The 22,026-nt window shown below is 37.6% G+C and overlaps 2 protein-coding genes across 2 annotated transcripts; both read right to left on the bottom strand.

Annotated features, from left to right (window-relative positions):
* Positions 1-211: 211 nt before the first annotated feature.
* LOC137728781 (nuclear-pore anchor-like) lies at positions 212-16,435 on the bottom strand. Its single transcript, XM_068467543.1, has 47 exons — positions 15,932-16,435; positions 15,561-15,707; positions 15,355-15,453; positions 14,980-15,108; positions 14,707-14,799; positions 14,546-14,611; positions 14,233-14,322; positions 14,066-14,143; positions 13,609-13,718; positions 13,384-13,504; positions 13,182-13,274; positions 12,798-12,846; positions 12,051-12,154; positions 11,908-11,976; positions 10,917-11,057; positions 10,693-10,797; positions 10,461-10,574; positions 10,234-10,312; positions 9,953-9,996; positions 9,773-9,846; positions 9,436-9,538; positions 9,111-9,245; positions 8,896-9,036; positions 8,737-8,790; positions 8,344-8,523; positions 8,136-8,183; positions 7,944-7,994; positions 7,597-7,680; positions 7,444-7,518; positions 7,172-7,356; positions 6,993-7,095; positions 6,327-6,443; positions 6,143-6,235; positions 5,701-5,856; positions 5,555-5,608; positions 5,134-5,244; positions 4,763-4,840; positions 4,502-4,651; positions 4,047-4,118; positions 3,456-3,611; positions 3,297-3,350; positions 2,999-3,128; positions 2,833-2,900; positions 2,622-2,750; positions 2,351-2,455; positions 2,014-2,191; positions 212-1,881 (listed from the first exon to the last, which is right to left on the bottom strand). Exons 1-47 carry the CDS (start codon positions 16,235-16,237, stop codon positions 494-496), a joined length of 6,309 nt encoding a protein of 2,102 aa, XP_068323644.1. The 5' UTR covers positions 16,238-16,435; the 3' UTR covers positions 212-493.
* Positions 16,436-17,798: 1,363 nt separating this feature from the next.
* Positions 17,799-21,693, bottom strand: LOC137729873 (uncharacterized). Its single transcript, XM_068468923.1, has 5 exons — positions 20,798-21,693; positions 20,622-20,679; positions 20,370-20,453; positions 20,007-20,142; positions 17,799-19,417 (listed from the first exon to the last, which is right to left on the bottom strand). Exons 1-5 carry the CDS (start codon positions 21,498-21,500, stop codon positions 19,130-19,132), a joined length of 1,269 nt encoding a protein of 422 aa, XP_068325024.1. The 5' UTR covers positions 21,501-21,693; the 3' UTR covers positions 17,799-19,129.
* Between the last annotated feature and the right edge of the window lie 333 nt (positions 21,694-22,026).

The following is a 22,026-nucleotide window of genomic DNA, read 5'->3' as shown; positions in this document are numbered from 1 at the left end:
AAAAAATTTACGCGCTTTTTTATCGCTTTTTATCGCGTATACAGTGTGACCATACCAAAATCGCAAACAATTAATTTACGCGCATTTTCACCGCAAAAATGTTGAGTGACTCAATCCAGTCCGGTGAAGCGATGAGGTAGCCGGAAAGTTTGAGACCAACCATTTCCGAAAAACCAGGCAGAACTCCAACACAAAAGGCAGAACTATGATGGTCCAAATGAAACTTGGTAAACGTTAATAATATAACGAGCGAAACAGGTCGTGTTCGTGTCCTTCCCGCAACAAGAAAGTACACTATGCAAAACATTAGGCAGGTGCTCCATCGTCGAGGAAGCAAAAATGGATTTACATACTACTCGCTGAACATCAAAACACTTATCCTCCAACTAACATCTTTCCAAAATCCATATCCGATTTTCGAACATCGAAAAAATTTGTGCCCTTTCAATGGCAGTATGGGGGATAAAGCGTAAATTTCTTATGAATTTTGGTCTCACCCTTGATCGCCAGATGTTGACCCACGAGCTCGTCCACGTCCGCGTCCGCGTCCAGGTCTCCCACCTTGTCTTCCAGCTGGTCCACCACGACCTGGGCTTGGTGATGTTGTAAGCCCTCTTGCCTGTTGTCTTCGGCGTGCATTCACCACGGCTCGTTCTGTTATATTTATGGTAGTTGACGGATTAGTCACTGGAGACACCTGTCTCACCTCTTCTGCCGCAAGACTGGGACTAGTTTGTTTTGAAATGCTAACTTCCGATGTGGTACCTGTTGAAGTGGTATCCACGATTACTGAGGTAGCTTCGGCACCTGTTGAAGTGGTATCCACGATTACTGAGGTAGCTTCGGCAGCATGATCAGTCTCCATCGCAGTTTGGTCATTACCATCAATTGACTTATCGGAACCATCAGCGGTTTCTTCAGTTGCATCAATGTCATCATTTTTCTCACCATTAAGAATCTCTGGAGAATTAACCTCACCAATATCCACAACAGAACCAGCAGCAACACCATAATCATCGCCCCTAGCTGGGGAAGCCTCAGGAGTTGTTACAGGTTCAGGTTGAACTTCCCCTATTTCAGGACTGGCCATCGTATCACCACCTTCAAGCTCAGAAATATCAGGGACCAGCTCTCCCTCTTCTCGGTCTCCTCCAAAATCACTGGACTGTTGCTCCAGCTCAACCTGATCTTTGGCTCCATCGTGTGATGGCATATCTTTTCCATCTGACCCATCCACATTCTCCACTAAATCACTATCCTTCTCAGGTTGTGATTCAACTTGACTCGAACCATCAAACTGTCCTTCATTTGGCTCTTCAACCTTCTCCCCAGCAGTCTCAGTTTCTTCTTTCTCAGCATCAACAGCAGCTTCCTCATTTGAACCTTGCGGCAAATCAACAGCGATGTCTAAAGGTTCATCTTTGACTGGAACACTCCCAAGATTCTCCGAAATAGTAGATGGCTGCCCTTCACTCCCCTGTGGAGAATCTGAACCTTTGGACTTCTTTGACACAGGTGCTGCCACATCAGGACAAATTTCCCCTTGATTATTTGTTTCCTCACGGGACTCAGAAGTAGATGAAGAAGCCAGACGTTTCCGAAGCAGCGGTTGTGTCAAAGTAGCATTGCCTTGAACTTCCATTTCATTCGATTGCGCTTGTTTGCCCCCATTGCGGGTCCCTTCGATCTCTGACATCTCTACATCACCTTGTGGTTCTTCAGGTCTTACAAGACGGGGCCTAACCAATCTCCTTCCTGGTTTGCGAGTTTCGACATTGGTTTTGGGCAAAGTGGTTCTCTTTGCGCTTTCTTCAGTCGCTTTGGATACTAAGCCCTTCACAGGACTCATTGAAGGCACAACAGTGGGTGCTTGAGCAGTACCTGCATGGCACACAAAGGTTAACGAATTTACACGTGAATAAAGAACTAGCAGCATTTACAAAATAAACGATGGAAATAAAAAAATGAAGTACACCAATCCTCAGTATAAAAAGAATCGCTCAACAAAAGTACCAGAGGTAGCCACTAATGAAGTATCTGCAACTGGAGGAGTGTTTGCCAGAACACCGTGAGCTCCAAACTCATTGTGAACTGAATGTGCTGTCTTTTCAAAATTTTCGACAGCTAAGCTGTAGGCAGCAGCAAGACCATCCAGTATGGTTCCCGATAGTTGTTGAACAACTGAGGTGCCCTGAGATACATGGAATATACTATTAAAACAAACCGAGGTGAAATAGCAAGTATAAAACATGGTTTTGAAATATGATGTACGTAAAACAAGTTAGAATATAGGTACTCATAAGGGGAGTGAAAGGAATCTGCTTTCCGGTTTGATAAATAACAATCATACCTCAGGGAGACTGTCTTTTGCATGTTTTAGCTTTTCAAGCTCTTCTGAAAGCTGCTTCAGAGCCTGCTTATGCTTCTCGAGTTCATTCATGAACTTCGTCTTGTCCTAAAGCAAAAAACATCACATGCATCACTTCGTAGTACAGCTTATATCCACATTGAGATTAAAGTACTAAGAACATGTCCAGCTGAATTCCAGAAGTAAACCCTAGGATATACTGGTAGAATGCTTTAACTGATATGGAATTTACTACAACGGACAGATAGAAAACCTGGTCAACATTAGTATAGGAATCCGTTACAGCCTTCTCCATCTTCTTGCGCATTGCTTTCTCCATACGATTTTCGTCCCTCTCCTTTCTCAGCTCCTCTCTCTGCCTCTCCAAATGCTTTTCCAGAAGCTGGCGATCATAGTAAATAAGTCACAACTTGCTAACGAGGTCAAAGAGATACAGAAAAGCAAAAATGTCTATTAAGTTCAACCTGAATTTTCTGGTCTTTCTCTTCCCTAATTGCCTGCTCCCCGGTAGTATCCCCTGATGCTCGTTTCGCTGTAAGATACAGTCAAATAACAGAAACAGATAGATGAGTGGATTATAATATATATCACGAATGAGTGGAAAAGGACTGATGGATGGTTTAAACTTACCTAATTTGAGTTCCTCCAGCTGTCTAGAAAGAGCTTGATTCTCCTTGCTCAGTTCCTCCCTTTCCTTTGATAGTGTCTCCTTTTCTTTTGAAAGGGTCTCTTTTTCTCTTGAGAACATTTCAAGCCTCCTCTGCAGAATTAATGAATGTTAATCACCAACCAACAAATAAGAATAGTTTTCACCTTATAAGCACAACTCCAAATGTCAAAAACTAGTCAAGAGAGGATTACATATAATATATGCAATTAATTTCAGGTAACAATTGTTCCTTATAAAGGACATGAAACTTTTAAAAACCTTATACTGAGCAGTGATCTTCCTTTGCTTCTCGATATCTGATTTTAGACTTGCCTGTGCAAGGAAGCCATGGGAAGGGTATACATCAGAATTGCATAAGAAATCCAATGGCAAGCACTTCTCCAAATCTGGTCATAGAATACAGAAACTAAGATGTACCTCAACTTGCAAAGCGTCACTCATTCTCTTCTCCATCTGAGTCAGTTCCAATCTGGAGTTAGCAATATCTCGCTCCAGACGTGATACAGTCTCCAACTTTTCTGAAAGAAGTTTCCTGACTTCTACTATTTGAGAATCCTTCTCCTCCAATTTTTTCTTAGGACATAAATGATGAAAATAAAATAAAGATGTATACAGTAACAATGATAAAAGTACGAACGAGAAATCATATAAACATTTGAAGGGAACTGAAACAAAGTAAGATACAAATGGACGCACACCATAGTTTGTTGCCCTACTCACATAATTAATGTACAGATAATCAAAATAAAAAACTAAACCAAAAAAGGCACAAACAAGTTGGAAGTTTATCGCATGCATTAACATAAGTTACATAACCATTTGATAAAACATCAACAATAGGTTAAAATACACCCGTAATTTGTAATGCTTTTCAACATCTTTTTTAAGTGGACAAGGATTCACACATATCAACGATAAAATGTCAGTATAAAAGGCGAAGATATAATAACTAACAGGAGCAAAGCAAGCTTAAAGCAATTAACATTGCTTATAAAGGTGTCAGCCTACCTGCAACTGATGAACATCCTCCTTTGTGCGATCATAATCTTGAACATCAATGTTTCTATATCTTTCAAGTAGCTTCAAGAAAGAGAGTACATTAGAATATTGGATGTGTTTATTTACTAAGTGCATGCCTACATATATCTGCAGCAGGTACTGCCACAAAATCGGCAGACTGTACAACTTTTCTAATGGTATTAAGGTCCAAATGACTCTTTCAGCTACCAGGCATAGATATACAATTATTGAAATCTAGCTCTCTGGACTATTACTACGTATGTCTATGTTTATACTAGGTTGAAGTGTGCAGGGATAGTTCATAGTGTATAGTTCTCAGAATAAGACAAAATCCTAGAGAGAGAGAGAGAGAGAATCCCCCATCATGGACTGTTAACATATAGTTTTGCAATTACTAGATGCAAGTGCAAAAGAGAGACAGAAAGCAGTTCCAAGATCAATACCTCACGAACCCTCTGTTCTGAGTGTTCTTTCTCTGACTTTTGCATTTCAATTTCTTTCTTACAGGCTTCCAACTCAATCTGTCTCTCCTGTAGCAATCTCTCTAGGTTCTCAGTCTCAGCATTAGCTTTTTGTGATATTTCACGCAATTTCTGAAACAAAATAAAAAAAAAAATGAGTCACATTTACATGGATGAAAAACAATTATCTAAACAGAGAGAATCCTCAAATAAGGACTTCCAGCAGTCAAAATATTCAAATACCTGGCATTCCTCAAAATTGTGCTTGTTTTCTTCTCTGAGTTGGATATTGCTTTCACGAAGTAAGTTAATTTCTCTAACCTGCAAAGACATTTCATCATGACAGCATAAAGTTAGAAGGGGGAAATAGTAGGTATTGGGATATAATCTCAAAATAGTCTGCTGTGCAATGTCCACAGAAACACAGAATAGAGAGTTCAGTGTCAAATAAAACAAAGGTCAGACACTTGTGTGGAATATACTGACACTGCACATGTGGTTTGAGAAGCACTACAGTACAACAAAATAATGGAAAGAGATATAGGATAACAGCTAAGAAGCATAATATACATCTGAACTTTGAGAACAATACTACACGACGAAATGAAACTAACCTGTAGTTGCAAGGATTTCATTTCCTCCTCCGTGAACATTGATCTTGAATTCGTGCGCTCAGCATGAAGTGATGACTTGGCTGTTTCTGAAGCCTTGAGGGCACTCTCAAGCTACAAAAGCAAATATAAAATGAGTGCATGAATTCAACCAAGGACCGATGAATAACCATGATAACACATAAGAAATACGAAAATCACAACAGACAAACATCCTCAGGCTAAATGCAGGAACACATAGTACCATCACATGATTGGAATAAAAACAAAAAGACCTCCTGAAAATTTCTACGACAACACGGCAACATTTACTAGGCTTTTTTCATGTCAAGAGTTAAAGTTTAATCACAACCTCATTTTTCCATTTGTATAAAATAACAAATAATGGTGGATAAGCAAAAGAAAACTCCTTTTACAAACTCACTTGTGACTGTAATCGAAGTTTTTCTTGTTGCAATAAGGAAATCTCTGTCTCTGCCTGTCAAGTTGAAAACAATAATACTATCAAATTATACTATATATGTCTCTGCCTGTTAAGAGAGGATATTGATAGCAGCAAAAATAACTTACAATTTCTTTTGTCCGTCGAAGATAACCTATCACATTTTGTAAACCAGCATCACCAGAAGTATCTGGAGCATTGCTTGCAGAAGTTCCAACTGAACCACAATCTCTATCAGTCAGTTGAATGTGCAAAGCCTCAAGTTGACTGTGCAGTATTTTGTTCTGCATATAAAGTTGGAGCTTCAGAAGAAGACAAGGGAATATGAAAAAAGAAAAAATCAAATATGGCACAGAATTCAGCTAAAATGCATAGTTCAGTCACAAATTTCATCTTCCGTATCAAGTCCTAAAACTGGTTATCAAAGACCGGACCTGGTTTCAACTACTTGACTCGTACAGATTATTAACAGCAATTTACTCGACCTCAAGATTTTGACATAAAACTGACTGGAAAAGATGTCAGTCTGCAAATCATAACAAAAGCAGATTAAATATGCACTTCAATAACCTGTTCATTGATTTCATTGTACTTCTTCTCGGCAACATTTTTGGATTCTTCTAACATTCCCTTCTCAAATTCCCACTTAGACTTGAGTTCATTCTGTAAGTAAAATAAAACAAAATCAGCTTGCATAACACAACCAAACAAGACTTGCAGCAAACCAACAATTCCCACGAGAGAGTAAAGTTACATTTTCACTTTTGAGTACGTCAGCCAATTTCCGCAACTCTGACGCTTCTTCCTGGAGCGTAGCCAAAGCCTGCGATGTCTTAGTCAACTCCTGTATTGTCTCCGACTGGAGGATAACCTGACCGAGATAAAGAATCATTCCTTAGCCAACAGTGAATAAAATGTATATGAGGGTAAAATATATGTAAAGCATGACAATCTCAGTGCTGAACAGCTGCTGAAGGAAAGGTTCTAGAAATCATTGTTTGATTGACATCCTTTATTGGGGATAAATCCGGGTATTAGATCCTTTGACGACTAATTTACAAGTGCATGTACAACTTCTGAAAAAACATTTATTTACATATTCAAAGAAATATTCAGCTGATTGGACTTGATCACAGCCTTAAAATTTAATTCCCACAAGCAATGCAAGTAAACGAGAAAAATCTACCAAAAACCCCACTATCAAACCACGACCCCATAGAGTAAAAGACTTTAAGAAGCTGCTGCCAAGAAAACTCCAACATTTCAAACCTTGACAGGACAGGCCTGTTGGACCAGTTGAATCAATGAGCATCAATTGTCCCAGTTTGGATAAGTTTATAAACCATTTTTCTAATTGAACAGCAACAATCACTCAAACCTTATTATACAAGAAAAAGCATAAAAACACATGCAGATGAACCTGTCTTTCATAATTGGCCTGAGCAGAACGCCATCGCTGATGTTCTTTCTCCAAGTCTTCTTTCAAAGCAGATATCTGAATCTCCAGTGACACAATTTGGGAACTACAAACAAAACAGAGATGAGATGCCAAATGGAATAATCAAATTCATGACATAATGAAAAATAAGAGAAACCCACGTTTTAGTTGAGGTTTCTTCCTTTAGACTTGTAATTTCTGATAGAGTGGAAGAAAGAGCTTCTTCCTTCCCTGCAGCTGCTGAAGCAACTTCTTGAGACTTCAAACTACACTCGTATTCAAGTTCAGATACTCTCTCTCTTAGAGAAAGAAGATCGGTTTCAAGAGATTTCTTCAGTTTTTCAGCCTGTAAAGTAATTGGGATCATAATTCACTATCAACTGACAGACGTTGGAGTACTAATTCAACCAAAATCATATACACACACTAGTACCTCAATCTTGAAGTTTTCATGGGCAGATTCCATCTGTCTCAATGCATCTTCGTTTACCTGAGCTATGCTCTTATACTGTGAAATTAAAATAGAGATAAATCATAAGTTTGAATAGGCTTTAAGATATTAAGCAAGTCAAGGAATACTAAGTACCTGTAGCATGTGATCCTTGTTAGCTTGCACTTCCTCTCTCAATTTTTCAATCTCTTCCTTTGCAGCATGCAATGCCACCAAAGCCTAATCAACCAAGTCAATGTCAGGATCGACTGATTCAAACTCAATACAAAGAATGGTACATGCTCCCAAATAAAAAACAACCACTGTCAACAAAATGAAAATAAACAAATGCATAGATTGGATCTATGGAAATTTGAAATATCAATATCAGTACCAAAAGAAAAAACAGAAGCATTATATTACAAATGGCAACCCCGGAAAACAATTAACAAAGAAAAGGTAGCCAACATTCAAGAAATAGGCAGGTAAACGGCAGAACTTACCTCATCACTTGTCAAGGAGGAAGATACACTCCCACCATCGACATCAACAACCTGCATCATATGTAAAGAGATGCAGGGGAAAACCATATCAGTCAGTACGTATTAAGGAAAATCGAAAAATGTTTAAGAATATGACATATATCACAAAAGAACTTCAAACATGTAAAGAATACTGCTTATTAGAAAATATACCTTCACATCTGAGGATTTACTCCTTCTGTCCAAATCGGTCAGTTTAGCCTGTGTTATCAACAAAAACTTCAAATCTTGACTTGTAAATCATAGAGATTAAACGGGATAACAATGATACATGAGCGTATTCTGAGGGCTAATTGAAATTGTGCTTACAAACATATAGGGGAGAATATATATAGAATATGAAAATGAAGGGGAAAAAGACCTCAGCTACAGCAGCTCTAGTCTCAGCAGATGCAACAGCATGCAAAGCATTAGCCAACTCTTTTCCCATTTCTTCAACTTGTCTCATGGCGTTTTGTATGGACTGCTCACGGTCAAGTGTAAGAGTGCGGGCATTGTTTCGCTCTTCTTGTAGATCTTTCTTGACATCAGCCCACTCCCTCTGAAAATGTAATCATACTTTGTAATATTTACACCCTTAAATAACATACCTTAACGTAAGTATGGTTTCAATTGGAACGCTTCCACATGGATCAAATTAACAGTGTAACCCATAGACAACAACCCCATCAACCAGGAAGAAAAAAATCTAAAGCGTCACGTACACAAGTGAAGTTAGAGGTGAAACCAAAGGTGGAGCATTATGAGTACATACCTCTATTTGTTTCGTATACTCTTCTTGTCTTCTCCTCTCAGCAGCTCTTGCCTCCTGTAGTTGCACGATATAAAATCAAATACATAAATGAGATGTGAGGGACGAACATAAACATCCAATAAAAATTAACTTAAAAAGAACAAAAGTGCAATGAGCTACCTCACGAATTTCCTCGGCACTCTGAATAGTGTCCAAGCTAGCCTGCAGTCTATGGACCCTTTCCGTCAAACTACGAACTTCGTCACAAGCTCGCTTCTCAGCATGTTCCAACATTTCCTTTTCATGCTTCAAAACAGACACCTGTATTGAAACAAGATGTAAAGTGAGAACTTTCAAATGTGACCATGATTTGCAACTAAGATAATAAGCGTCACCTCCATGGTCAACTTCCTAGTATGCTCCTCAGCAGTTTGAACAGATTCAGAACTTTCACGCAGCTTTCGTTGGTAGTCAACTATCAACTGAGAGAACTCAATGTTCCTTGCTAAAACACCATTTGTTTCATTTCTCTGATAATTTATGCATTACCAACAAGAAAACATAAATTAACACTTGAACAGAGATTAGTCATATCACACCGCGCCAATATTAACTTAAACAATAAAAAGATTAAAAAAAAAAATACACACACATAGAAATATAAAAACGAACCATGCGCAGAGAGCAATATTTGGTAACAAATTCCGAAAAAAAGATCACCTGATGCTCAAATTCTTTCATAAAGCTCTCAAGCCTCTCTCGAGAAAAATTTGCTTCCAAAGCCAACTTGTCACGCTCTGACCGCAAAGATATGATCTCGCTCCTGACCATAAAACACCAAGTAAGAGAGCAAAACTGCATTGCAGAAACTTACACTATACTATTTTAACGAGTCAAAATAATAGTAGGCAGCAGGATTATGACAATAGTAACTATTGAAAAATTTGACAAGAGGTCAAAAGTCTAGACAAATACCAAGAGACATGCACGTATGAAAAGCATAATGAAGTTTACAATAAAACATCTCTGAGGAAGGACAATTAACAGATTTGTTTACCTGGTCTTTGCCAGATCTTCCTCCAGACATTTCACTCGTTCTGCAGCCTGGTCTTGGGCCTTTCTTGTAGCTTCCTACATTAGTTTATATTTTCTATCATATTTTATAGCAGTACAGATTACCAAGTAACAACAATACCAGACATGCACTTCCTTAGATAATGTCCAATGATCACAATACCTGAGAACTCTCAAGGAGAAGCTTTACGTCAGTTCTCCTTTCTTCTGCAAAAAACAATAAGTAAGTTGTACCACAGTACCTTTTTGCATTGAAGTAAAATACGTCTCAATTTACAATACTACTCCATCTACTGGCGAATCTGAAGATAGTCACAGCCTTTTTAGAGGTCTATATGTGCGTATATATATGTAGAGAGAGAGAGAGAGGGAGCATATTTATGAATTGTACTTCCTTTGATTTTCAGACTTTTTTAAAAAATATGTAGTTTGCGAGAGGCAGACCTGGAGCAGCCTCTTCTATACGAGGACCAGACGAATGAAGTTTATGCTCCTCTTCATATAGCCTTTTGTACATTGCAACCTAGGTAGAAATTATGAAGATGCAAGAGGCAGGTCAATCCTTTCATTATCAGTATGTGATTTCCATAACAAAAAGTTTATAAAAAAAAAATAGTAAAAGCGACAAATATGTGCGCCCTTGCTCCTCAGAAGGCTTAAGAAGAGCTTACAGAGGCGTGAAGGGATTCAATCATGCGCCCTTGCTCTTCAGCTCTTTGTAACACTGCCGCAACTCTAGAGGCAGCTTCATCATTGTGTTTCTTTATCTCCATTTCAAAATTCTCCTGTAGTTCAAGATTCACACCAACTCATCAAATAGTTTTCACAAGCCAAGGTGGTAGTACTAACTACTAAGCTAAACAAACAAGCTCCATACTGACAAACATTGAAACTCAGACCAACCTTGAACTCCATTTCCCTATTTTCAAGCCGGTCAGAAAGATTGCGAACAAGGCTCCTGAGCTGCGTATTCTGATCAACTAGTCCATTTATGTCCTTGAAGGTCAACTGTTTGCATTGTTATACCCAAAAGAAATTAGATAAAATCAGCCATACAAAAAAAAAAAAAAAAAAAAAAAACCACGTGTTGTAAGTGTCAAATTAAGGAAAATGAGCATCAAGCTTACAAGATGTTCAGATATGACCCTCTCAGCATCAGATTCAGTGTTCATCTCAACAGCGGCAACAGTACCATAGTCATGACTATCATGACCAGATGATATCCCACAAAGCTGTATATCACGGCATTCCTTCAGAAGGATTGTAACCTACAGGTTACCATAGAACACAAGATAATTAAATAATGGAATAAAACAAAAAAGCACAAAATTTAAACTCATCGTGACCAATCAAGCTCGAACATTTTTGCAATTAGCAGGAGTGTATTTTCTAATAGACATTGAAAGATAATGGACACCACAAACTATGGCAACAGGTTATATTGTAAAACATCATGCAGTGTAGTCAGGCAAAATGCATACAAGCACTGGATTTAGTACAATAGCATATTGATGCATGTGTATTATTAAGTGTCTGAAATTCCCAAACTTACATTGTAAAATTATATCATGCATAAATCGTATACATCCATTGATTGAATATTATTTATATTAACTACTACGAATTTGATAAATTTTAACATGATATTTTTTACTAACAAAAATGATCGAATGTTCTTACAATTCTAAAAACAAATTCAGAATGTAAAAGAAGACATAATCAGAAAGACTTTAAATGAGTCACACTAGACTATTCTTAACCAAAATGATATAAATCTAGAGACAAATAAGAGCACATCATCTTGAAATATAACAATGGGTATTTGATTAATATAGTGAATTATCTTGTGATACCTACGAAGCATAGATACGGATATGGATACGGTGTGATACAACTTAATGTTCATGCGTAATGTTTTACCATGATCCACTGAAAGGCCTGATTAGTTAGTAAAATGTGGATGATGATCCGTATAGAGTATTTTTACTACTGGTACATTGAACAGATGAAGGTTATATAACATTGCCACTTTATAGACAAGCCAAAGACAAGATTTTTTTAAAGAATAGTCAATCAAACGATAACGCATCTTATTATCAGTCTGCACTTTTCTATTACCTCTCGCTGGAGATCAGCAATCTCTTTTCGTGCAAACGTGTAGTCACGCTCATGCTTCCTTAACTCAGCCTGGAAAAGAAATGCATAAGTAGATATGGCAGAGAAAAAAGAAGTATCTCAAAAATCAGGATAACGTCAAAGACCTTTAAGTCCTGGATGGTCTTCTCCAAGTATGCCTGTTCAGAAATCGAGTTCTGCAATTTCTGGTTGATCAAAGAATATGCCTCAACCATTCTCTCATGTTCAACTGCATAGATGACAACAATAATTTCAGTACAACAAATAGTATGTCGTAATTTGTTTTGTAATAATAAACACATGGTTCAATCATATGATCAATCAGAAGTAAAAATAATAGATCTTTTCTTGTGCTCTTGTTAGCTTAAACGTGGACATTTATATGAACAAATTACGCAGCAGTAGAAATTGTCCAGAACAACTAGATGAGGTGCCAAACTTGTAAACCAGAAGTCCAACTCTTTTTTGTATAGCCTAACAGTGAAGGACCTAAAGACGGCAAATGGTGTTGTTGCAACTGAAATTGGGCTCACAATTGAGATGTACAAACCTGCTCAGGGAGGCAACAAATGTGCTTTGTTCTTTATAATGGCTGTTCAGAGCTAATCAAGCATCACTAGTTGGACTTTTAGTAATCCAGGGGAATGCCTATTCATATACCGCATAAAACATTTCTTATAATTTACATTTTTGCTCCTCATCCTAGCATGCAATAGACTTCTCAAACACAAAATATCAAACAATAGAATATAATGTCTCAATTCCTGATGCTGAAAAAGATGATCATTGATAGCAATAGTAAAACATGACTGCTACCAATATAAGAATATACCTCCTATATAATATGTATATATATATATATAAGAATATACCTCTTTCATCTAAAATGACTTCCGCTTTCTCCTCCAATTCAAATAGAACCTGCAATAATCGGAGTCAACACAGACGTAAATCAGCCTAACACAAAAAATTGGGTTAGTAATTTGACAAAAGGTTTATCAGGAAAAAAAAAATGTGTGTAAACACGTCCCACAATTTTATGCAAGTTCAACAAAAAGAGGCACTATGTTGAGTATTGTCCATTCCTAAAGAGGGGACGTATTAATAATTTGATAATAAGCTTTTATTGAGAAATCAAAGTCTGTATGCAACACAAGTCCCACAAGTTTATGCAAGTTCAACAAACACAGGCACTATATTGAGTATTATCCATTCCTGAAGAGAGGACATATTATAAATCACAATGTAGATCATACCCGTTGCAAGACTGCCTCAGACTCCTTCCTTCCCAACTGCTCATGACGAAAGGCATCAACAGCCTCTTGGTACTTCGCATACATTTTTGCAAGCTATGTAAGGAGGGGAGGCATTAAGTTGAAAAGTCAAGAAATAAACTACAAACAATAAACTGAAGAGATGACAAAATATGACTCGCAATATATTGAAATAACTACTTACACTCCAGCCATCCCGCAGAAGTGAAGCTGCTAATGCTGTTCCTGAAACACCAGCAGGAATCTTTGGGACAACTGCTCGATCAGCCTCTATAATGTCAGGGGATTCAAATGAATTCATCCATCTGCAACATAAAAATCAAATAAGACAGAATAGATGCCTGCGTATTACTAGTCTTATAAGAGCTACAAACCAAAAATTCTTTGACCACTATAAAGTTGGACATACGCTTCTGTGCTAAAACTACTGAGTGGAAGAAGATTAAGCTCATTTGATTTCCTGCTAGCTTCGATTTCTGCTTCACATTTTTCAAGTTTCGCTTTCAGATCTGCTGCTTCCTATACTCATCACAACCCAAAAGGGCCAAAAATAACAGAGAAACATTGTTACGCACTGCCTTTACTAAACTAAACACCATAATGAAACTCACACACCTTTTTGTCTGGACGTCCAGAGAAAATAAACAGGGCCGACGACATTATAACAAGGGAAAAAACAATTACAAGCAATGTCCCATCACCAGTAGATAAATAAAATATATATTCTCAGAAATAGAACAACAAAGTAAATTATGGCATACTTCAAATCATATCATCAGACCCAAAAAAATTGCAGAATAACTATGCTCATGAAAATTTAAAAATATTAAACCCATCAATGGGAATAGGGGAAGAAACACATCTACCTTCTCAAATTGATTTCTTGCAGACTCTACCCTTTCAAGTTTTTCCTTGTAATCATTTTTCACTTGAGTCAAATGTGTCTACATGATAGCACAGAGAAAATTATAGTACAGAAACTCCAAATAAAAACTAATATAAAGACAAACAAGATTAACCGAGAAATTATCACCTCCAAAGCCTTGATCACACCTTCAAGCTCTCCTGCCTTTTTGGACCATTCCTCAGAACTTTCTTTGTATAGTTCAACAAGCTTATTTAACTGCAAAAACAACAAATTTTCACATTAAATATAACAAAATAAGTCATTACAAAAGCCAACTATTGTCATACAAGTAACTAGTCTTCCACATTCTCAAAGAAGAAAACCAGTTACCAATGCTTTATTAACTAATAACATATAAAGCTCAATTCACATCGTCTCCAGTCGAACATATGGCTAAATAAAATAAATTTTAATATAAAAGACATTTCAAGGAACTCACTGTTGAGAGTTCAGCAGTTAATCGCTCTTCATTGGCTGCAGTAGCATCTTTAGATGAGTGTAGCTCCTATAAGTGTGAAATAAGTATGAACAAATCAGTTCAGACATAACTAAAGAGCCACACGAAACATATTTTAAACACCAAATGGAATGTATCCCCACCTCCTGCAAAGACGTTAGCTTGGCTTCTAATTCGCTCACTCTTTGCTTGTTCCATTTTAAAGAGCTAGAGCAATCATTGAATTGTCTCTCAACCTAAAAATATTAAAAATCAAGTACATTCACAAAGAAGTAAATACAAAAATATATGTGTATAGGCATGCTTACCAAGACATATGCCCTGTCTGTATAAAACAAATCTGCCTCAACATTATGCTTTATATATGCCCACATAAAACATAGAGAATCTACTGTCATAGTTAGAATTACACTTACATCTGCAAGTTTAGAAGACAAATCTGCCTCAACATCAGCATGCGTTCTACGAAGCCGAATAAGACTGTCAACTTTCTCTGTTAACTCGTCATTAAGCCAGACATTATGCCTTTCAATAAGTTCTTTCTCCTGTAAATTATAAGATTTGGCATGGTAAACACATTTATGCTCCAGAAGATGTTGAAATATAGCAGGGACCTACTACTTAGCCCTGACCAACTTAGCCACCACCCTTAACATTATTTTCCAACGGTGAGCAACTTTCTAACTAAAATGTAGCAGCATAAGAGATAGTGGAATGATAGTGGAATGGCAAACTAAAAAAAAGATTCATTTTTTTACGTGAACTATAAATAAATTTTACTTAGGATTGACCTGTGATAGACGAGTAGATGCAGCCTTGGTGCGTGCTAATTCTGCCTCGGCTTCGCTCAAACGAGCCTCCCTTTGAGCGGCATTGTCAGAAGATAATACCTTCAGAATCAATAAAGAGGAGGTGAAAATGTCACTAAATGTATGGCAGATAAAGGTTTCAACTTCCACCTCGTAAATGCCAAATGGGAAAATGCAAGAAAGCTTACAATCCTGTCGATATAAGACTTGATGGTGGCATTCTTTTCACTAATCTCCAAGTCCTTCTGCTCCACCAACTCTATCAACTGCCTCTTCGATTTGTGCAATTCCGACACCTCCGCCTTAATCCTCTCTATCTCCCCATCCTTCCCAATCTGAACACACAGCAACGCACGACCAAACACATCAATACACCAAGATAAAAAATATTCATACGTACGAAAACCGAAAACGAAAACCCAACAAGCATAGAATTGTAGGATATAACTATAGTAACCTACTCAAAAGCATTAATAAACGCGATAATTTGTTCATGCAAACCCTAAAGCAGAAAGCAACAGAATGGAAAAACAATTGAAAGCAGAATCGAGCTTCGTACGGATTGGAGATGGAGCTGGTGCTTCTGGGACTGGAGCTCGGCGACCTCAGAGAGGCGGCTGTCGAGGGAGGACTGAAGCTGGGCGTATCGAGACTCGAGCTTGGAGAATTCTTCGGAGATGGAGAGATACTTCTGCTCGAGGAGGGAGCAGGTCTGCTCGGCCGTGATGGAAGCAGCGTCGTTCTGGGCCTTGACGGTCTCTAGCTCCCTCTGCAGGTCCCGAATATAGGCGTCGGCCTTGTCCGCCACCCAAACGGCGTCGTTGCCGTGGCGGGAGAAGTCCTCGTCGGAGACGAAAAGCGGCATCGTTTCGGTGTATCAGGTGGGGATTAGGTTTTGTGGTGTGCCCTACTTTTGGAAGGATCGATCAGAGTTCATAGGAAAAAGGAGAGAAGGGGACAAATGGGAGGAGAGATTGGGAGAGAGAGGGAAAGTGACGATGGAATTAATTTGAAGGGGAGAGAGAAAGTAGAGAGTCCTGGAAATATGCGGCGGTTCAGATTTTTTCTACAGGCCCCTCCGGCGGTCCGGCCCTGGGCTGGTTCGGTTATTGGAGAAGAAGATCCGGGCTTATTGTTAAATCCTGTTCAGCCCTGCAAAACCTGCTATTACTGTTCGAGACCTGGCTCCTTCTTGCTTGGGCTGGAATATAACCTGGCTAGAAGGCCCAACATAGAATTTGTTTTCACTCATACATGTGGCCTTTGTCTTTTATTTTGTTTTTTGTTTTCAATATATGCGTGATTAAGCTATTTAATACTACAGTCTAATAATATTTCTTTTTACATATACATGAGAAGCCTTAGGTTTGAGGAGAAAAAAAAATAGATATGCGTAGTTTTAAATTATTTAAAAATTATAGTGTTTAATCAAGATTATAAATGAGTATATGATATTTTATGTGTACTTAATCAGGATTTTAAAAAAATTTGTAACACTCCTCAACTAGCTAAAGCATATCAAACCTTGGTTTCACTTGCACTTGCATTCTTGCATAAGCACACTCGTGCCAAGTTCTAAAACGCGGCCCTAAGCGCATGTTAAATTGGCATGTGGCTCTTTTTATTGAGTGCTTTTTTGTGCAACTCCTTCAAATTATGGTAATGGTCACCACTCTACTTATTATTATTGGATGAGTTTAAATTTTAAGATTTGTGTCTATCCACTACATAGATCTCAAAATTTAAACTTTTTCAATAATGATAAATAAGATGATGAGCATCACTATCACTTAAGGGTGGTTAGCAAAAATATTCCCTTTATTATTTAAGTGGAAAGAGCTTCTGCCTCTGTCATAAGAACAGTAGCAAGACTTAGAGGCCCATTTGGTGGGCTGGATATGATTAAGCCTTTAGATAAAATCAGATTGGCAGAGATTTGTAATATATGACTTGTAACCCATGTATAAAGATAGGTTAGATAACTCACTATATTATGAATTCATAACTCATTATGTCTAATCATGTTCATCTCATATTTTAACACAATAAACAAAGAATTGGACTCATATTCATTTGAATTAATCACAACCTGTTCCAACCAGCCTACCAAACATAAACTAGGGGTTTTGCACCCCGCATAGGTTAAACTTTGAGAATACCAGTCCAAAGCTGCATAAGCATGCTCCTTTTCTTTGCAACCAATAAATAATGACTCCGGAGGTATTTTATTTTAACAGGTTCGTTGGAGATACTCTTTAAAGATATAAGAATTTAGTTACTTACTTTTATTTTTTTTTTCCTTTAACCAAAACTTAAGTGCGCAATTACGCATGGTGGTTTTTGCTTACAAATTGCTTGTCCTCCTTCCTTCACTTTTTTTTCCATATTTTACAAGTTTCATTAGAAATAGAGAAGGTTTACGTTGATTCACTTGAACATTTAGCATATACTATAAATAACTTTATTTTTCGCTTAAGTACAGAATTTACAAGTTCTAAATTGTCCTGGTGAATAGAGTATTCTTCTCTGACTCATTTCAATTTGCATTCAAACCATTTTTCTCACTCTTACTAGTCTAACTTCAAATAATAAAAGTAAGTGTGCAAAATAATAAGGTCCATTATATAATTCCATTGTCAACACTAATCATGTGAAGCCCTCTACTTTGTCCAAACATACATACCACTTCCTATCCTCTCAATTACTGCACTTGAACACCCATTCTTATTCAAGCCATCCAATGTCCAGACTGCCCTTCAAAATGTCAAGCAAACCTTTTTGAAAATTAACACTAAGAAGAAGATACCTAACTTATTTAGTAAATAAACATTTAAAAAAGGTCCTCTCCCTTTGGCGGGCATGAAGGCGGAGAGTTTCTAGATGTAATAGTCCTCCCCCTTAGGGAAAGGTAGGTGTCTCGTACGAGACCGTTGACAAAGTGCTGATCTCACCTAATATTTTTCTATTGGAAGAAAAAAAAAAAAAAAACTATTTAAAAAAGGTATATATATTATTAGTCACCAGTCAGCAATCAGAACAGAAGTACATGCCAATCGATTAAAAAAAAACACTCAAAACCTCTCACATCAAATCCAAGAATACAATGGGGTATAATATTCCCCCAAAGCAAAAAAAAGGAGTTAGAAAAATACACTAATAACTCAATTACCAGAGCAATTGAGAGATACACATGATGGTAGTATCCCACACAGCCTGTTAAAGGAATTCAAATCATTCAGAGTTTGATGGGTCACATGGAAATAGAAAGCAAAAAACTGACACATCCAACACATGCCTTGCCTCCCAAATGCATATGCACATGATGTCTGTCTCCTCCTTCAGCTCCCACTACACCACCACCCTCCATCCCAAACCTTTCTTTTATCTCCAATTATCAATCACCTCTGCCTAGTTCAAACATTAATTAAAAGAAATTATGAATACTAAAATCAGTCGTCTATGCATGCGAATCTGAACCATTAATGATGGATTCTCGATACTAATCGTGAATCCTGACTGTTGATGCATTTTCGACACCCTAACTAAAATCTCACATATCTAGTCACAAACCTTTCCTCTAATCTACATTGTACACACAATTCACAACCATCACAAGTAACTACTATTTTTTTTTCTTCGATATGGTTAGCAAACTATATGCACACACATCTCTAACATATTAATCATCGAACGCATTAGGGTTTATAATTTTGTCCATGGTTTTCTTCTTCTTTTTCTCTCTTTGATGTCAATAATTCTACAGAATTTCTTCCAATGTGGGACGGCAGGCAGCCAATAAGGTGCATCGGAGGTGGCTGTGGCAAGTGATCAGATGGTCGTTCGTGAGGCCTGAGGCTTGCATGAATGAATGAACAACTGTTGGACCCACAAACCTAAATCCCCTCCTAACCATGTCTCTGCTGATCGACTCTGATTTGGATGTCTTCACTGGGATTTTGTAGCCTAATTTATATTGTGGTGAGATGGGTTTTTCATTGACAAATCCCCAGATGTACTTGTCAAATGATCCAAATTCCTTCTTAATCTGCAAGTAATTATAAAAAAAATTGAGTTCATTAGTATAAATACAACACTTAAGTACAACTACTAAACTAAGCCATATTAGCTTTTCCAAGTGTTAAAAGAAAAAGAGATATATATATATATATATATATTATATAATATTTGCAGAAAAAGTTGTTACTAACGTTCCAAACTAATACCCTACACTGAAAGATGAATACATATAATTATTCAAAACGTCAATAATAATTCTTTATTGTAGTTATATATTGCAAACATCATGGACAACAGCTGGAATGCCGCACCTGTCAAGCTTTTCACCAAACAATAGAAGAAAAGAATCATAGATTATGCTTTAACTAAAAAAGAATAAAAGTAAGATGTTAATGATGGTCAAGGCAGTATTCTCTTGAATAACATTACATTATTTTCATGGGTTTTCTTAAACTAATGAAAATGTTCTTTAACAAGTCCATAAAAAGAAGGCGTGATCATTGATCAGGAAAAAAAAAATGGTCCTTAAAAGAAGGGGACAGATTAGATGGAAAAGATTTGATAAGAGGACAAAAGGCAAGAAATTGCAGATTTTGATGCTTCCTTAGTATTTTTACCTCAAGAATTCTGTTAGAGTTGTCAACAACCCCTCGGATCCTGCTGATTTCAATGCCATATTCTGAAGCAATTGACATCATCTGTTTGTCACTTAAATTTGCCACAGTTTCTGCATCAAATCCTGAAAATGCATCCCTGCAGAGGTGGAATGTATATAAAAATGCAGTTTTTCAGAAACATACATGTTTGATCCCATCTACCTAATGAGAAGAAGCATGATAGTAAAAAAAAAGACAAATGACTACATCATCGGTCCTGCATTCATCCTAATTTGTTACGTGATCAATTATTGTAAGAAGAACGTTGTATACACCCGTTAATTTTTGTTGGTAAAAATTTGCATGACAAATTCAAGGCCTCACCTGAAATCTTGACGTTTTTTCAAAATGGAAGTCCAATCTGAGCCAACTTGAGCTCCAGTTAACACAAGCAGTTCAAACAACATCCTGCAACATGAATAAATTGAAACCAAATGAGTAAAAAGGAAAATATAATGACTACTTTATCAGTCTGGTATTCACCCTATCTGTTATATTATCAGAGGAACATTATGTACAGCGGTTCAATTTTTTTTTTTTTTTTTTTTTGTCCAAAAGAGGCTCAATTGGACTTACTTGTCATCATGGACAGGAACTCCCCATTCTTCATCATGGTAAGCAACATAGATGGGATCTGAGGATAAAGATAAAATTAAAATAAAACAATTAATAATCAGTTAATTAGGAACATTATTTATAATTTTCATTTCACAAATTAAGTCCAATAATATAATTTAAGGATTATAAATTACCTGAATTAGCCGTGATAAAGCTGCACCTTTTCTCTTCTTCAGCTGCCTTGGCTTCTACATTACCAGAAGCATCAACAGGAACAACCCCTTCAAAGTTGGCAGACTTTGACCTGCCGTAATGGGCAATCCTCATCTTCCGTTGTGCATGCTGAAGCGCCATCTGTTCCCTCCTCCCAGCAGCAATGCTGCCAGGTGCCTCGGTGATCAAAGAAGAGGAATAACTCAACGACGCCTCGATATTAGAAGCAGAGAATCCACCATTACCAAAACCTCCATGATTATGATCAGCAGCATCAACACCAACGCTAGCGCTCTTGAAACTCTTGGACTTCTTCCTCTCCAAAATCTTAGCTCTTGTGGTTCCTCCTGGTGTCACAACTTTTTCGGAACTCGAATTGAGGCCATTAGGGTCATTTCCTCTCTTGATTGCTGGTGGCCTTGGGGACTTTGACTTGGGAGAAATGGGAGGTGTTAACAAAGATGAAGCTGCCTTGTTGGTAGTTCTAGGACTAGTAATACTAGCAGAAGAAGTTGGCAATGGTAGTGGAGGTGGTGGTGGTGTCGATATTTTCTTAATCGAACCACGCCGGTCTAGGCTAGGAACCCGGTTGCAATTAGGCTGAAGGACTGGCCTGCCATTGATTCTAGCCAGAATGGGTGTGACTTCAATCCCTAAGGTCACCTTGGCCTTTGAGCTGCACATATTTCTTATGTTATATGTATTTATTTTGTGTTTGGGTATGTAAATCTCTATGTGCTGTTGGGTAGGTTTAGCAATTAATAGAGAAGAAGGCCAAAAACTAGGGTTCTTAGGAAAAATGGCTCAAGAATGTGCAGAAGGGAAGAGATCAATGGAGGAGGTGGTGTGGGAGTGAAGGAGGGGGAAAGGGAGGGAATGGGGATTTTATAAAAGGAGAGGAAGTGGGGACAGGTAAAGGAGAGGTTGTGTAACATGGGGAGGTTGGGGCCTGCCTACTTACTTGGCAATTTGGGATTATTTGCTTTTAATTATTGTTAATAATATAATTTGTTTGTGTTGTTCTTGCATAAGGAGAGAATCAAATTGAAATTAAAATGGGGATTTGTTGGGTGGGAGGATTATGGGATTATGTGCTCAAGCCACCATGTTTTTTCACTTGGGACTTCCCTCCTCTCCCAACTTTACAGAAGATATTTGGATATATTCTTCTGATATGCCAGAGCTTAAAGCTTGAGTGGTGCATAAGGAA

Source organism: Pyrus communis, chromosome 3 (genome assembly GCF_963583255.1).
Source record: "Pyrus communis chromosome 3, drPyrComm1.1, whole genome shotgun sequence".
In the NCBI taxonomy this organism is placed as follows: Eukaryota; Viridiplantae; Streptophyta; class Magnoliopsida; order Rosales; family Rosaceae; genus Pyrus; species Pyrus communis.
The sequence above is the reverse complement of the archived record's forward strand: the minus strand, read 5'-3'. Positions and strand labels throughout refer to the sequence as shown.